The following is a 17,062-nucleotide window of genomic DNA, read 5'->3' on the forward strand; positions in this document are numbered from 1 at the left end:
CTCAACTACCTGTGGCAGCGGTACTTGTTGCACATCATTAGCAATATTCATTAACATGACTACTGGATAGTCAAAGGAAGATCTTTCTTCATTACCAACAACTTTAAAAGAAGTCTTTGTATTTCCCTCACCATGAACTACCATAAAAATAATCTATTGCAGACTTCCAAGACTTACATTTGATATTGATTTATCCCTCACCATATCCAAAGAGTTCTAGACAAAGTTAGTATCATATTTACAATCACTTTCATCAGCAAGATCCCACTGTAAATCTTTCTCACAGTTGATATGATGGCCACCTTTAACTTTGCTTGAATTGAATGAGGACAATGAGGATTCCCAAATTGTCCTCTCCTCACTGAGCACCCCCATCTGTGCTGCAATCCCAGCAAGTGTGCTTGGCTGATCTCCTTTTGTATCACAGATCATACCCCTTATCCTTGTATCAGTAGCCTTTGCAAGAGAGACCGGTGTACCAAGATCTTTAGGGCTATCAAGAGTCGTCTGACACAAAGTTTGGGCCTCGTCAAACTGAAGTACATAGACAAGGGCCACAACGACATCGCGACAAGTCTCCCCCACCCTTGGATCTGTTTCTCCCAATACTTGCTTCTGGATTTCCAGGCCCAACTTATAACACTGTATGGAATTGGCAAGTTGGTAGTCCAATGCATGAGTATCACCCATTTGCATATGGCCAACAAATTTGGCAAGGGCATGCTCCTAACCGACATGCAAGTTGGGATTTTCAATTGAGTGCCCAAGATAGGGGATAGCCTGACTGGACTGTCCCAAGCTACAGTATAGTGCTGCTACCACATGCAAACACAACACCATCTCTAATCTTGATTTCCCAATAGCACATATTTCAAAAGATTTTGCTGCCCGAAGAGCAAAATTCAGAGCCTTCTGGGGATTACATGCACAGTGAATGTGCGCATAAACAGCAAAATACAGCCCCCCAAAAAAAAATTTCTATGAATCCCGGCATCCCCAGAAAACTTCCATGTCGAAATTAAACCCCACATTTGTAATTTGAAGATTCACATCCGCAGAAAAACAAAGCCTCTCAAAAAAAAAAAAAAAAAAATTCCGAGACACTTACCCTCCCTCCCTCCCCCCCCCCCCCTAATTTTGATCTTGGGTATGCACTGGTATGCCAAGAAGTGGAGTGCGAGTGGGAGGTGGTGGCGGGAAGTCACATCCCATCGGACATGTTTTTTTCGGCGTTGACGGAGCCTCCTCCGTGTTTGATGGTGAAGGGCAGCCCTTTGGGGCTTCGCTGGTTGGGGGTTGTCACTGTCGACGGTGAAAAACCGACCTTCTGCCGGCCGTGATAATGGATTTGAGGACGTCAAACCCAAATCAGCCTTGACCGATGAGATTGTGGCCACATACCCCTCCGATTTCGGATTTCCAGGGTCCTTCTTGGAGATTTTTTAGGCCCCCGTAGTCGGATTTGGGGTCGCACCAGTATCGCCCACCACCGATGACATTCTGGTAGAAAACCCTTCCAATTTCCCCAACTCTTCATCATTGTTGTTCGGCTTTGGATTTCCTTGCGCGAAAATCTTGAATTTTTCTGGAGACTGGCCTTTCCGCCTATCCGAATTTGAGGTTGCTCCCCGTAGGGACTTTGGCTGGTAAATAGGATGAACTTTTTGATTGTTCTGGCCTGTGGTTTGTTTCCCCGTCCGAGACTTCTGTTGCTTTCCCGTCTGTGCTTACGCTTTGCTCGTCAGATTCCATGATCCGGAAATCAATTTTGACGGGCCCGTCGCTGGAGTTTCCTGCTCAAAGATTTTAGATCTTGTAACCTTTTCTACGGCAGCGCGTGGCTCCCTTGTCCAACATTCCATGAAAATTTCATACAATGCTCGTGCTTCTCCTGCTTCTTTGTATATTTTGTCCATGCGAGCTTCTACCTTCTCCATGCGAGCTTGTACCTTCTCCCAATTTGGGAATACATCCCCCATTGTGTTCCCGCTCTGATACCAGCTGTTACGGTCCTGAATCTAATACATGGATTCATAGGGGGACATGGTGAACGAAGATCAAGCCAAAGGGAAGCTTGAAAACCCTAGAGCTCGTTGAGGAGAACTCTAGGCATGTTTACACTAGATTTAACCTAATTCTCAATGCTTGTCTTTCTCATTACTCATACCCCTAAAATAGGGTTCACCCTATTAGGGTTTAAGATAAAATATTCCAAAAATACCCCTATAAATAAAATATTCCAAAAATACCTAAAACTGAAATAAATAAAGTAAATTAAAGAAAATAACTAAAATAATAATGTTATTGCGTGTATAACACACGGCCAAGTAGTAGAGTCCAAGTAGTAGAGCCCCCCTTGTTCTTGGCCTCCACCAATCACCTGCTTCGTTATAAGATCCTGAAAAACACATGAAGAAGGTGAGAGGGTAACCGAACAATTAAAATATTTTGTAAGCTGACTCACAGAGAGCAAGTTTAAAGGAAAGGAAGGAACAAAAAGAATATCATTGAGCGGAAGTGATGGGGTGACAGAAGTGGAACATTTTCCTTAGATTTTGGTTTGAGAACCGTCAGCTATGGTAACAAACTTGTGTGAAAGACTCGAAGATAAAGAATGTAATAAAGTTTTGTTACCTGTAAGATGCTCGGAGGCTCCTGAATCAATTATCCAGGATGAAGAGGAGGCAGATAACATACCTGAAGCAGTAGTGGCAGTAGTAGTGGCAGAGGGGCTAGGAGAAGACCCTAACATGGTCTTTATTTTCTGAAATAATTCATACTCTTCGTCAATAATTTTCTGTGCAGTTGGTGTTGGGGGATGGTCTACTTGCCCATCACTAATGAGGGCTTGATTAATCCTTGTTGATTCTAACTTGCCATTAGCCTTATAACATATTTCTTTATAGAGACTACATCTACCACAATAAGTGCATGCCCTATAACGGCACTGGTCTATAGTAGGTGGGGTGGGGGTGGGCGGGCTACATAGAATTGATTGATAGGGGAAGTTTTTCAAAATTCAAATTTTACTGCACTCATACTTTGAAATCATTTGAGTGAACTTGGTCAAGCAAATCCAAATTCAAATATTTAGATCCTTGACTAGTATACTTGTATGGTAAAATCATAATTGAGTCAACCTACTTCTATTGTCACCTTTATCTTAAACCAATCCATTTTATAGAGCTTATATTTTGAAATGTTGTCAATTGAAAACATTTTTGTTGCTATTTACATTGAATAGGTACTTAAGATCTGTATACCTATTTGTTATGCTTGAATTGTAATTTTTTCCTATTAAGAGGCATTTGTATTGGGCTTAAGAGAAAGCAAACAACTCTTGCGCATTTTGTCGTGCTTTGGCATTCCTTGCCTCAAAATAATTGAGAAAAATTGTAGATGTGGGATGCGGCTGGTAAGCCTTGTTTGGGGCTGCTATGAGCCAGAAGTCCTTGCGAAGGAAAACATTATTGAAAACCCCTTAATTGGGTCTAGACTGGACTGGCTAGTGTATTGCTACTAAAAATCCCTTAATAGGGTTTAGTCTAGATTACCTAGTGCATAGTTGTTAAGAACCCTAAATGTGGATTTAGACGAGATTGCCTAGTGTGCTGTTGAAAATTTCTTTTGTTGGGTGGAGGGAAAAAGCAATATTTTCTTGCTAAAGAGTAAAAAAATGAGTCATGCTACTTGCTTACACTTCGGCCCGAAACTTATGCCTCTCAATAGCTAAATTCCACAATTCAAGCATAACAAGATAGGAATGTTAATCCTAAGTACCTATGACATGTAGTGCAGCCCAAAGGTTCTTGAATTCCAAATTTCAAATATAAACTCAATAAAGTAAATTGATTTTTCAAATTTTTGGTCAACAAACAAATTACTTGACTTAAAAATGATTTCAGAATACAAGCACATTATTGAGGGATCTTAATTTTTGTCTTCAGATTTTCTAGACCAATGATCAATCAAAATATTTCAAAGTATGAGTACAGTGATGCTTGAATTTGAAAATAATCTCCCACCCCACCCCACCCTCAAAATAAAAAAAATCAATATTATTCGTTAGCCCCTTTCAAATGTCTTGAGTAATTTTGGATCAGTTTATTAACACTTTAAATTTGTTTGCTAGAATAGTTAATATGGTTTCAGAGTAATGGTAACCGAAATATAGCAAAAATCACACTAAGTAAATAGGATTTCAAAGTAAATGCATAAGAAGTATTTAGCTCTTTTCTCTATGGCTTTCAAAAACGCAAATCCGATCTTCAAGGTCAAGATTAGTTACTTAGCCATGCAAATAGTTAGACCTACAATCTCTCCTAGAAGTGGTTGTTTTTGCCTTAGGAGTTCCGTGTGATATCATTTTGGGTCAAAATCTACTGAAATAAACAAGTTCTTACCATTCCAATTTTGATTGGTTAAGTTGACATTTTTCCCTTCAAAATCTCAATAAATCTTCATGAGAAAATAATTAAAAATTTCCTTTAGGAGCTGCTAATCACATAGATAGGTTAGTTAAAAAGTTTGGAGGTCTATCTTTCACCAATTGAAGCTTTCAATTTGATTTTGAAATTTTTTGAAACCCATCTTTTAACTAACTCTGAGTTGAGTCGATTGATATGTGTTGGATGCCTCTTTCTCATTTGCAATCATTTGAACTAGTTGTCTGATTGGTTGGGTGAACTACTTTGAATAGAGACTTTTCTCTCTCCACTCGACTTGATATCGGTCGATCGATATTCTTCAGTGCTCCTTTTTCTTCAAGCTTTAATGCCCCTTGCTTTTTTGGTTGTTCTAGCATATGGCATCCAACATAGACTTTTCCTTTCCATTCATTAAGTCAACTTCCATCTTCTTGTCTTTGGATTTTTTATGCAATGTTTAGTCGATCTAACCCAGAAAGATGCACTTCTTCCTCATGGCTTCTTCCTTTATGGCTTGTTTACATGGTTCATCTAGTCGATACTTATTTGTATGGATGACTTGCTTTTTTTCTTCTTTTTTTGTTTCTTTTAGTAAATCTTGGTTAAAATTCATGAAAAAATATTCAAAATTTTTCTTATGAGCTGCTAATTTCATATATATGTTATTACAAAGTGGAGACCCAACATGGGCTAATTGAAACCTGTAATCTCATTTCACAACTTTTCTGAAACATGATAAGAACCCACTTGTGAAGGGTCCTTATCTTTTTCTTAAAAGTGCAAGGAAGAGTTGAAAAAGAGAGGTTAAGAGCCTTGGAATAAGAGAGCTGGAAATAAGAGATAAGTGAAGTAGAGGAAGAGGGAATTAGAGTGAGAGCTACAAGGAAAAGAGAGAAGGGGAGAGGAGAAAGGAGAGGAGTGCGAGGGCACAAATTTGAGAGAGAAGAGAGAGGCAAAAGAGACTTTGGAAAAGGCTTGACTGATTTTTCCTTCAACCAACACCCCTATTTATAACATGTTGATTTCTAGGGCCAACACATAAACCCAGGAGATCTCAAGGGAAGAAGAGGAGAGAGGAACTCTAGCTCTTGGAAGAGAGGAGAGAAGAAACCAATGGAGAGAAAAAAGAGGAAAAGAGTGAGAGGTGTAGGGACGAATTTGAGCCAAGAGGAAGAGGCTTGAATGCTTTACCCCATGCAGTGAGATTGTATTTATAGTAGTGAAAAGGTGTTTATAATAACTATAATGCCCTTACGGCTACATGATTCAAAAGGAAATGAACATAAGAGGACATACACCAGCTTGCATAATTACAATTCTATGTTATCTCTATGGAAGTTCTCCTTATTTACTAGCCATACCACCCCTACACATGTGGGTATCTTTTAACACTCCCCCTCATGTTGGTGTTTGTAACTTCACTTTGCAAATATCTAGGTCAAGAAAATTGTGTGTTTGAAAACAAAATTGATTGTCTTGCTTTGATTCATCTTGTTCTTGTTCACATCTTTCTTGTAGTCTTCATCTTGTTCTCATCATGTTCTCCCCCTTTGATATTCTAGTCATATAAAATTTGATTACCTCAACATGTGAAATTCTTCATTGTAGAATATACTTCTTCTTCTCCAATTATAGCAACACCCATATTTCAACTTGGAAGGAGGTGAAAGCATTGCAAGACTCAACTTCTAATCTCATCCTTCATACTTCTCCTTCTATTCTCCCCTCAAGTTGGGAGGTAAAGGTAGTGAACTCAGTTTGAAACAAAAAAAAAAGTTGCAGTAATTATTTCCTCCATCAAGGTGTCTCAATGATAAGTACTCAATCGGATACAACCTCTCAAAAAGCAAAAAAATGAGTGACTAAGGAGGAGTCGAAACCATACTCAAAGGGGTTTGAATAAATAGTGATATTAATCACTAAATAGGATAATTCCGATCACTCAAATGACGGCGATAAAACCCAAAGGGTACTAATAAAAAAGTCTTAATAGACATAAAGAACACCCATATATAAACAGAAGACAAATCAAAGAAATGCACCTAAGGGTTGGCCTAAGAGGGTAAACGAGAATAAAAAAAAAGGGTGGAAGGAGAAAGAAACAAAGTAAAAGATAAATGGGGGATTAAAGGAAGAACAAATAACCACTACCATAATAAGAAGGAGATTGTAATGATAGTATTGAAATAACTTAAACAATTTGACCAAGAAATGCCCAAAGGGGAGATAAAAAAGTTCCTCTATGAACATGATGATTGAGAAAACTTTAAAAAAATCTCCAATAAGAGAGTTTTGAGATGGAATATAATAATAAAAACTTTCTAAATAAAGACTTCTCATATAAGAAAATTACTTTTTAACACAACGAGACCAATTTGGAAATAAAAATATCCAAAAGATAGATTCTAGAATAAGGGAAATTTAAGACATTAATATTTGGAATCTAGAATTAGGAAACAAAACTTTCTAATTCAAAATTTTCATACTCTATCAAAAAAAAGAAACTAAACTCTTATAATGTCTTTCCTCCATGTAACTGAGATCAAGTGAAGGAACTAAGGAAAGATACTCAAGTTGGTAAAATCATTACTAGATTTTGAAAAAAAATAGGAGATTATTAGCAACTCAAAAAGTGAAACAAAAAATTTGAATTTTTGCATGACATAACTTTTGATTCTTCCAATGTGGATATCTCTCTCTAGAAAGATCAGATTGAGAAACGGTTTATTGGGATACAAAGTAGACTCACGTAGATTTCTTCTGAGATATAATTATCAATATAAATTCTTAGTAAAGTTGGTACAAACTATTCATAGAGTTGAAGCTTTCTACTGCTAGTTTAAATTTTTCTGTTGTTTGAGCTTTTCTGTTTCAAATGTTGATTTATCTTTCTAGAAGAATCTGTAAAAGTTCTATTTGAGTTGGAAACTAGACTTAAAGATCTTTCTAACTTTATGTACTTTTTATATGAAAATGATGGTAAAAGAGTACAAAATCCAATGAATTTAGAAAGAAGACTAAAGGGAAAAACGAGATATGTATATAAATTAGAAAGAAGACTGAAGGGAAAAAAGAGATATGTATATAATTTTTATATGTTAGGGTTTTTAGGTTATGGGGGGAGGGAAAGGGAGGGTTAGGCTGAATGAGCTTAAGGAATAAAAAAGAAAGTTTTATCAGGACATACCTTTATGGCTTTGATGTTGATACTGTTGGCTGTAGGTTGACTCCATGTTGCTTTTGATGATAACAATACTTAATTTATCTAACAATTTGAAATTTGAAATATTTAATGCACTTCACCTTCAAGAGTAATTGTATCTCAAGGTCTAAATCTTCAAAATGTTAAAGCCAAACTCAAGACCTCAAACACCATTGAAGAACGTTTCTTGAAGAAGCACCCACAAGGAAGAAGTTAACGAGAAGACTAGAGTTCAAGTGAAATAGTCGAAATATAATCAATCACTTATGTAGGAGAGTATTCTAAATTCCCTTGTTTAAGTACATATATGAAATCAGAACTTTAGGTCATAATTTTCACCTAGACATGTTTAGGATCATTATAAACATCATTTAGAACAAGCTAGAGCACTTAAAGAAAAATATTCCCATGCTTTGAAATTCAACATTGTTGAATTAGCATTGGAATGATTGATCATCCATTGGTAATGACCGATCATCCAAAACTGCGTAGGCAAGAAATATAAAGCATGATCAATCAACCATAGTTGATTGATTGATCATCCAGAACATGGCCATTTCATGATATAAAGCACGATCAATCATCTAGTTGGATTGATCATTCACTTTTACCTAGGCAAGCAAATTTCATATGGAATGATTGATCATGCCACCTAATTGATCGATTAGACAAAACCTTACTAGTAAGAGACATAAAGCATCATCGATCATAGGAAATGCACTGATCAATCATACTTGTATTGCATAGCCAGAGGGAATCCTATTTGATCGATCATCCTTTTGTCAATGATTGATCAACTTCATTTTTCTGGACCAACTGTAACATATTGATCGATCAATCCATCGGTCAATAAGTCATTGTCTAACAAAAAAGTAGACATTATGATCGATTGATCGATCAATCACTTTTCAGTGATCGATCAATCAAAGTACTGATTTTGGCAAATGGGCATATAATGGGTAGTTTGAGTTGGGGAAGCTATAAATACCGCAACAAACAGTGTATAGAGAATAAAATAAGCATTTATTGGAAAATAATTAAGCCATTATTCTCTATCTTGGAAAATTCCTTTGAAAATGCTTTAAAGTGAAAGACACAACCTCACACTTTTGAAAAATCCCATTTCTCTTTCATCAATCCTTGCATTCATATAGTTAAAAATCCTTCATCATTTCACATCGTGCTATAAAGGAAGAGGAAGTTTGAATCTTTTGAGGAGAAGCATCCCTTCCAAGTATTTTTTTATTTTATTTTATAAAAGGCTCTTCTAGTACCTATTTAATCTAGATAGAAAGGCCTAGCTAGAGCTAGAATCTATCAGCAATCTGCTGGGGAGATTGGTGTTGTAAAAATTGTGTATTGGGCAACACTTGGCCAATGAGAGCTGAAATCTCTTTTGTAATTCCACCTAATAGAGCTTTTAAAAATAGTGAAATTTTACGAAGCAATGGTTCTTGGGCGGTGACTACCACTAGGGGAACATCAATAAAAAAAATCTCTTTCGTCCTTGTGGTGTGTGCATGTTACTTTTTTTCTTGACTTGATTTTTTTCATGATTTTTAGATACATGCACAACTCATTTTTAATTTGATAATCTCAATTAACCCCCATCTTGTGAAGCCATCTAGGACAAAAATTGGTATTAGAGTAGGCCAATCACTTAATTGAAATAAAAATCCACTTGATTTTGAAAAAGTTTAAATTCTATCTCAAGTAGAAGTTGTGTTCCAAGATGGTCATGATCCATTTTCTGTTCCCTTGCTCATTTCTACACAATACCAATGGTGGAGATTAAGAATGTAATTTTTCTTATAATGCATTGGATTTGAATTGTGGGAAGCTATCATGAGTGGACCCTTCATCCTATCCCAAAATGTAAATGGAAGATTCATTCAAAAACTTGTTTGTGATTGGGATGACCTTGACATTTCAAGAGTAGATGGCAATGCCAAGGCTATGGAACTCATTTTTAGTTCCTTGAGTGATGAAATACTTGATTCTTACTTATTTTTTAAATCATCCAAGGATTTATGGGATAAATTAGAATTTTATTTTTCTAGGAACAAAGAATGTTGCTCTTCAAAGTCTCAATGCAATACATCTAGTGACAACACTTAAATTATTGATTTTAGGCACTTATGTTTATATGGAAACACCATCTTAGATTGAGATGAAACTTCAAAGAGTGACAGTTGTGAGGAATTGGATAAAGAAGAATTGATGAGAAAACATGATGACTCCATATCCTCCATTAGAAGAAGAGAGAAAGAAAACAAGAAGCTAAGAAGGCAGTTTTCCAAATTAGTAAAGGAAATTACTGTATTGAAAGCTGACTTTTCCTCAAAGCTAGAAGAGCTTAGAAAAGAGAACATGAAGCTGACTTCATAATGTGAGAAACTAGATGACTATTCTTCAAACATTCTTCAATTGAGAAAAGAAGCTCATATGTATTGGTCTAGGATTTTAGAATTACAGTAAGAAAATAAATTGCTAACATCGAACAACTTTATAGCGGAAAGAAGAACCCACAACTTATCTCATGCTTTAAAAATTCTATCCTTGGGAAAAGCTACTCCTAAGATTAGATAAAAAAAATCAACTGAGAAAGTTGGGATTTAAAGTTAAGGTCCATGAAACTAGAATAGTAGGAAAATCTAAGAGTTCTCATAGGAAAAATGTGACAAAGGTCACAACCTTACCAATGCATAATGATGCATGTTAATCTTGTGGCATCATTGGACATTATGCAATTGAGTGTTCAGCTAGAAGATCAAAGTTGAATGTCGTGAAGTAAATTCAAATTCCAAGGGAAGCCTAAATTTCTCTTCAAAAGTTGACATAGTGGGACCCATCAAATTTGGGTACCCAAGGTCACTTGATGCTTATAGCAAGGAGTGAACTCTATGAGCCAAGCTACATACTACTTGAAAATTACCTAAATAGCTTGTGGGACATGAATTATGTAATTAAGATTTCATAATTTTATGTTCGTGTCAATTCAGAGGTTCATCTTATGTGATTTTGTTTTGAGGATTCACACAGTGATAACTTTATCACATACATCATTAACCAATCTTGAAACTTGTTCGTGTGGAATAAGCTATTTGAGTAAATTAAGCCTTTCACATCAACAAAAATTTGCTTATCACTTGATTTCAGCCTAGTTGAAGATTGAGAAATTAGATAAATCTGAAACCTCCAGCTTAAATTATTAAATTTGTTGCCTTTAGTGCTACTTATGTGAATTTATGATTTAGAGCATATTTGAAAATTTATCCCACAACCATAAATTCAAACTTAATGTATAGTTATACCCACAAGAAAGTGAGCTTTAATGATTATATCAAAATTTGGCAATTTGACCACTTTATTGATATGAGCTACATTGACAATCATTGGTTTACTACTTGTGCAAGTCATGATATTTGACATACTTGGGTAAAATATAAGATTGCATTAGGTATCTCCCTAAAAAGAGAATTGGTTGAAATTTAAAGGATGAAATTCAAATTATCTGCTACCATACAAATTAATCTGCCTAATGTGATTAAAATGGAGTAGGACCCAATTAAAAAGTAATTAAAAAAACTTTAGGTCCTACTACCATTAGATCCGATGTAGCACATATGTTAGGGTCCCTTGTCATAGATCGTGTAACATGGCGTGGGATAGGTAGATCCAGAGCTGAGAGGGTAAGTTCTTCCTCTGTTGTACTCGGCTCAAACTGAACAGCAGCACACTGCTGTGCTCGGCTAAATCTGAACAACAGCACACTGTTGTACTCGGCTGGAACTGGATAGCAACCCACTGCTGTGCACGGTTAGACTGAACAGAAGCACACCGATGTGCTCGGCTGGAACGGGACAGCAACACACTGGTGTGTTCGGCTAGATCTGAACAACAGCACACTGAAAACCAGTGAACGAGTTCAGTGTTGCTGCTCTGGGCTTGAACTCAGTAAAACGGGAGAGAAGAGGGAAGGAGAAGGGATAAATGGATAACCTGAGCTCAATGAGGGGAACTCCAACCTTAGAGCTCATCAATGGGGAACTCCAACTCTGAGCTCATCAAGGATACTTGCCTCTTCATATTCCACCTTCCCTCCTACATAAGCTTGAAGCCAACAAGAGTTTAGGCTGAAAATTACAAGAATGTCCTTGTGGCATATTTACTCCTAAAATGATATTAAATGCAGTAATATAAACATAAAGAACTTAGTACTTAGTGACTCAGCCACAGTGCCTCTGAGTGACACAGCTCGCTATCGAGTTCATAACACTATAATCGAATTAAACATGATATCTTAGATATTTGGCTACATTGGATGCTTTTTTGCCTATAAAGCATATAGAAAATCTCTTGATTTAGGCAAATCAGACTCATATTGCCATTAGCCTTACTTATACCATAAGAGCCAATGAGTTGAGCGAGTTAAAAAACAAAAGTTCTTCGATTTCCTATATTAGGTATTATCATTTAGGTAGCCTCACTATGAAATAAATGTACTTGTTTTCTTTGAATCTCTATCAAGATTTTGAGAATCTCTTCTCGTGGCTATGGAACACTTTTCACTTGAGAAGCTGATTCTATGCATAATTCGTATGGTTGATTCTTATGCTCATATAGAAACCTAGACATAAGTATTTTTCTCTTAGCTGACTACAATATCCTAAAAGAGTGTTTTTGAATTTTCCTATGAGTTAATCTCAATTTGCCTACATAAGATCTCAATTGTAAATAAAATTGATCTTCACCAAACACATAGGTATATGAGTTCATCTTAATTAGACCATGTTAAAAATTGTAAATCATATAGTACTTAGAGTGGTGAGACTCTCCATTGAGCCTCAACCAATCTCATTCTTTGAGCATAAGGTTAGATTCATTAATTTCTTACTACTCGAGGACATATTGAGATTTCCAAACTATATATGCAAATTTCACAAAATTTAGTGTGATTTGAAGCGATCTTTTAGAGCTAATAATTAAGTGAAATCTTAGAGAAGAATGACAATAAGAGAGGAAGCATATATAATAAATTACTCACTAAGAACCATGATCAAAACTTGATTATCGTTCAAATATATGTTGATGATAATATATTTGGTTCTACAAAGCCCTCTCAATGTTGAGAATTTGCTAGTGTAATGAAGAATGATTTTGAAATGAGTTTAGTGGGTGAGCTCTCATTCTTCCTTGGACTTCAAGTAATGCAAACCAAAAATTGGACATTTATAATTCAGTCTAAATACACTAAGGGATTGCTTAATAGATTCAACATTGAAAATCTTAAGTCAATTAGCACACCCATGAGATCGTCCTTAATTCTTGACTTAGATAACTCTAGAAGGGCCATAGATAAAAAAGTATAGAAGCATGATCCCTACTCTACCTTTTAGATAGTTGACCAAATATATTGTTCTTAGTGTTGGAAAATAGGCCCAAGCTTACATGACCAAGGAAGGCCCACAAGATGGGCCCAAGCACATAAGAAGTAGGACCCACCATGATTACTGGCATTCTTATCACATAAGTTGGAAGATCAAGAAGGACTCACAAAGGCATCTTTATCTTATGTTCACGTCCTAGAAGAATTATAGTTTGAGTTATGTTTGTCTTTTATCTATATTGAGTTATTTAATTTTACTAGGACTTATCATTAAGTGTTAGAGTTTGGGTGTAATTAAGACAAATGTAGTTTTATTGGAATTGGACTCTATTACCTTCCTCTATTATAAATAGAAGTTCATGTAGTCCAGTTATAATAAGTTAATGAAGTCAATGAAGTATTTTTCTTTTCCATAAATTCAACATGATATCAGAGCAGGTTCTGTGAGTTATCTTGGTCAACCTACAGAGATAATGAGATCCTTTTCTCTAACCCCTAAACCCTAAGACTAGGTTCGTAGTTATTTCATTTCTAGTCCCTACACCAGTAGTTTGCTTTGCATTTTTTACCTCTAAACTGAGAGTTTTTGTTACGGTCTCGGATCTGACACATGGATTCGTAGGGAGGAAGAAGAGGAAGACGAAGATCAAGCCAAACGGAAGCTTAAAAACCCTAGGTTCATTAAGGAGAACGCACACCCTTGAGCTCGTTGAGGAGAACTCAAAACCCTATTTAACCTAAAAATCAAATTGTTAACTTTTTCATTACTCTTACCTCTTAAATAGGGTTCACCCTCAAAAGTTTTAAGATAAAATATTACAAAAAATCCCCTATAAATGAAATATTCGAAAAATGCCCATGTGGCCTATTAGTTCTTTAACTGTAATAAAATAAAGTAAATTAAAAAAAATAATTAAAATAATAATGTTATTGTGTGCACAACATTACACCCCTCTGGAAGAAAGAGTGTGTCCTCAAGCTCGAAGGTAGGGTCTATATGCCAACGTCTTCACCTGGTAGCATCCGTTGTAGTTGTGTCAGCCCTCTAGACTCCAGAAACCGGAGCATTCCACCCTAGTCGTAATTTTTTTTTTTTTTCTCGTAGGCTCCTCTCCATCTCTCTTCAACCCCACCTGGACCATTGCACTCTAGAGGCCTCTCTTGGCGTTCCCCATGGGGTACTCCCCTCTTCACCTTTCGTCCAACAGATACCTTCTTTGGCCTGTTTTTGGCAGCAGTGTCCTCTTCATAATCATCATCGTCAACATCTTCATCATCTTCATCCCCTTCCCTTTCTATAACATTAAACTTGTCACCATGAACAGCCTCTCCCGTAAACCATGAGACAACATGTGGAATAATTTTATCTCTGATGGTGGATCCAACATCATAATCTTGTTCCATTTTATTTTGAAGTTGTTCAGCAGTTTCTTCATCACTATCATCATCATCCGGGAATTGTGAAGGACTAAAGAAATTAAAGAAACTTTCACAATTTTCAGTTTTTGTGATAGGTTTGGTGTTCTTTGGTCCCTCTTTAGGCTTGTTCAAAACCTTCTTTGTCAAACTCTTCCCTGGAAGCCACTGAATCTCTGTCTCTATTGCTTTCTCTAAAATGGGTTTATCCTCATCGCTCTTGTGATAAGTTTTGACCAAGACAGTATTTGTAAAATATGGATTGAGATAAAAAAAGAACTCCAACTTGCAGCCCTTGGGATTATCAATCCTAGACCACTTGATATCTTTCAAATATTTAAGAGCCCCTTCACCACGCTCTTGTATCTCCTCAGCAAGCATTTCAATAGTTTTCACCGCTGTAAGCCAGAAATTGGGAACACCTTTTTCTTCAACTGCATTTTCTTCTCCCAAAACCTCCTCAGTGGGTTCTGTAGATTCTTCGATTTCAATTACTCCATGTACTATCTCATATCTCTCGGTATATAGTGGGTCATAAAGTTTCTGGTACTTGGCTGCAAGAGCTGCTCTCTCCTCAAAAATTTTTGCCTCAAACTCATCTTGTTGTTTCTGAATGTTGTTAGGAACAAACCCTTTCAACATTATTCTCCGAAGCATTTCTGCAATTGCATCAGATATGTGTTTAGATAGAGAATGATTATTATTTTCAGCAAGGAATTCATAAATCACCTCATCCACCTCAATTATAGGACAACCTAGAGTCTTCTTAATTCCTCTTTTCTTTATCTGTTTTCTCACCTTTGATGTTTCAATTCCAGACCATGAACAAAAAAAATACACTTTGCCAATCACAGATTGATCAACTGCAGCACCTGCTAATATAAGAGTTTCTGCAAGTGGTTCAAGTGCCACCCCCGAAGCATAAGCACAAGAATCAGTACCACTGGAATCATACTTCCCTTTTCCAACACTCTGGGTTAGTACCTTGATTGCATGAAAATAGCCATCTGCATCCTCAAGAAGCACCTCGGCTGGGCTGGCTACAAGCTGTGTATGCTGGACTACCACAACAGCCTTGTTTGCTTGGCTGGCTGGCAGCAGTGTATGCTGGACTGCCACAATAGCCTTGTTTGCTTGTCTGGCTGGCAGCAGTGTATGCTGGACTGCCACAACAGCCTTGTTTGTTTGGGTGGCTGGCAGCAATGTATGCTGGATTGCCACAGCAGCCTTGTTTGCTTGGCTGGCTGGCAGCACTGGTTTCAGCAGTGCCACAGGTGGCAGCACTGGTTGCTGCAGTGCCACCGCAACAACACAAAACAAGTTGAGGAAGAACCCAAGTGCTGCAAGATATCCCCGAATCCAATGTGTTCTCCCAACAACAGCCTTTACAATTCCTTTAGTATCTGGTACCAGATCTGATTTGTAATAAGACGGAAGAGTACCCTGCAACGGCTTTCAGCAAACTTCTTTCAAATTGCTTGGTGTAGGAGCTAACTCCAACCAATACTTAGAGGCAAGAGCATTGTCGAAAGCCGTCACAAGAGGATCTTTTGAATCGAGCCCAAAAAAAGTCAAAAAGGGTATTGCAAGGTTATCATCTTTCAAATCAACATATACAAACATTATCTTTGATTTAACTATTCGAGCAACATCTTGAAGAGGCACAAGCAAGTCTTTCAGATCCTCAGTGAGTGTGGTCACTAGTGGGAACTTGTTATACTCCCCAAACTACAATTTTGCCTTCTTCAAAAGTATTTTCATGTGGCATGAACTACGCAGGCTCTTTTTTTACGAGACCAATGAAATTATCCTTCGATTTTAAATCAGGAAAAAGAACAACAGCAACCTCAGGATAGCTAGTAACAACAAATTGAATTTCATTATTAGCAATTTCTGCTTTCACAAATTCTTCACAACTGGACCCCTGCTGTATTGCCATCTCCGCAAAGGTACTCAGTGCTTCCCCGGTGTTCCTGTTTTGGCAGAATCTGACTATCATGGCGTGCCAAACATTTGATTCCAAGCCATCACCAAGATTTACAGACAATTTTTTTTTTGTTTTCACAAAAATAAAGGCATGAAGTAATTATACCAAACACAAAATTCTTTCAGCTTCTCATCATCTATTTTGTCATCAATTTTCTTCCCATTAAGTTCCTCAATAGCTAGAGCAGCATCTTCTGCCTCCCCAAATTTAACAAATCCAAAATATTGGAATTTCCCATCTCCTTCTCTCATTACTACAGACATGGGACCCAAAACATGAAGCCCCACATTTTAAATTTGACCACGAACCCATGCACCGGGACTGTGCTCATCAACATCAAAACATAGCCCCCTAAAAAAAATTTCAACAATCCCAATAAAAATATTTCTATGGATCCCGGCATCCCCAGAAAAATTTCATCTCGAAATACATACACCCAAGCCAGAATTCCAACAATTGGGCACTGGTTCTCTGCTTCACGGAACAGAGAATCTCCTTCCCCAATTTTTTGGCAACGTTGTTGTTGCTCAGGCCCTTGGAGCCCCATCAACCCCATCGAAGAACCAATTTGACTTAAAAATCGAGGGTTTTTCCGAAGCTTACCCCCAATTGCATTGAAGATGGTTCCCACTAGACTGCCG

General features: G+C 37.0%; 1 protein-coding gene across 1 annotated transcript; it reads right to left on the bottom strand.

The window, feature by feature from the left end:
* Positions 1-1,605: 1,605 nt before the first annotated feature.
* On the bottom strand, positions 1,606-16,672 carry LOC137940675 (nucleosome assembly protein 1;2-like). The gene is made up of 5 exons (XM_068785822.1): positions 16,527-16,672; positions 16,281-16,407; positions 16,100-16,162; positions 14,152-15,043; positions 1,606-1,793 (listed from the first exon to the last, which is right to left on the bottom strand). The coding sequence occupies exons 1-5, from the start codon at positions 16,670-16,672 to the stop codon at positions 1,606-1,608; spliced, it is 1,416 nt and encodes a 471-aa protein (XP_068641923.1).
* Between the last annotated feature and the right edge of the window lie 390 nt (positions 16,673-17,062).

Source organism: Aristolochia californica, unplaced genomic scaffold (genome assembly GCF_029961685.1).
Source record: "Aristolochia californica isolate CCGP_79_NKW_82.1479 unplaced genomic scaffold, dmAriCali1.0.hap1 SCAF_9, whole genome shotgun sequence".
In the NCBI taxonomy this organism is placed as follows: domain Eukaryota; kingdom Viridiplantae; phylum Streptophyta; class Magnoliopsida; order Piperales; family Aristolochiaceae; genus Aristolochia; species Aristolochia californica.

Excerpts from the sequence above, each read along its gene's own strand:
- LOC137940675 (XM_068785822.1), bottom strand. The coding sequence starts at position 16,672 with ATGAGAGAAGGAGATGGGAAATTCCAATATTTTGGATTTGTTAAATTT. Across the intron at positions 16,163-16,280 it reads TTGTTACTAGCTATCCTGAG|TTTGGGGAGTATAACAAGTT; the intron begins GTTGCTGTTGTT and ends GCAAAATTGTAG. Across the intron at positions 15,044-16,099 it reads AGGATCTGAAAGACTTGCTT|AAACAACAAGATGAGTTTGA; the intron begins GTGCCTCTTCAA and ends AACAACATTCAG.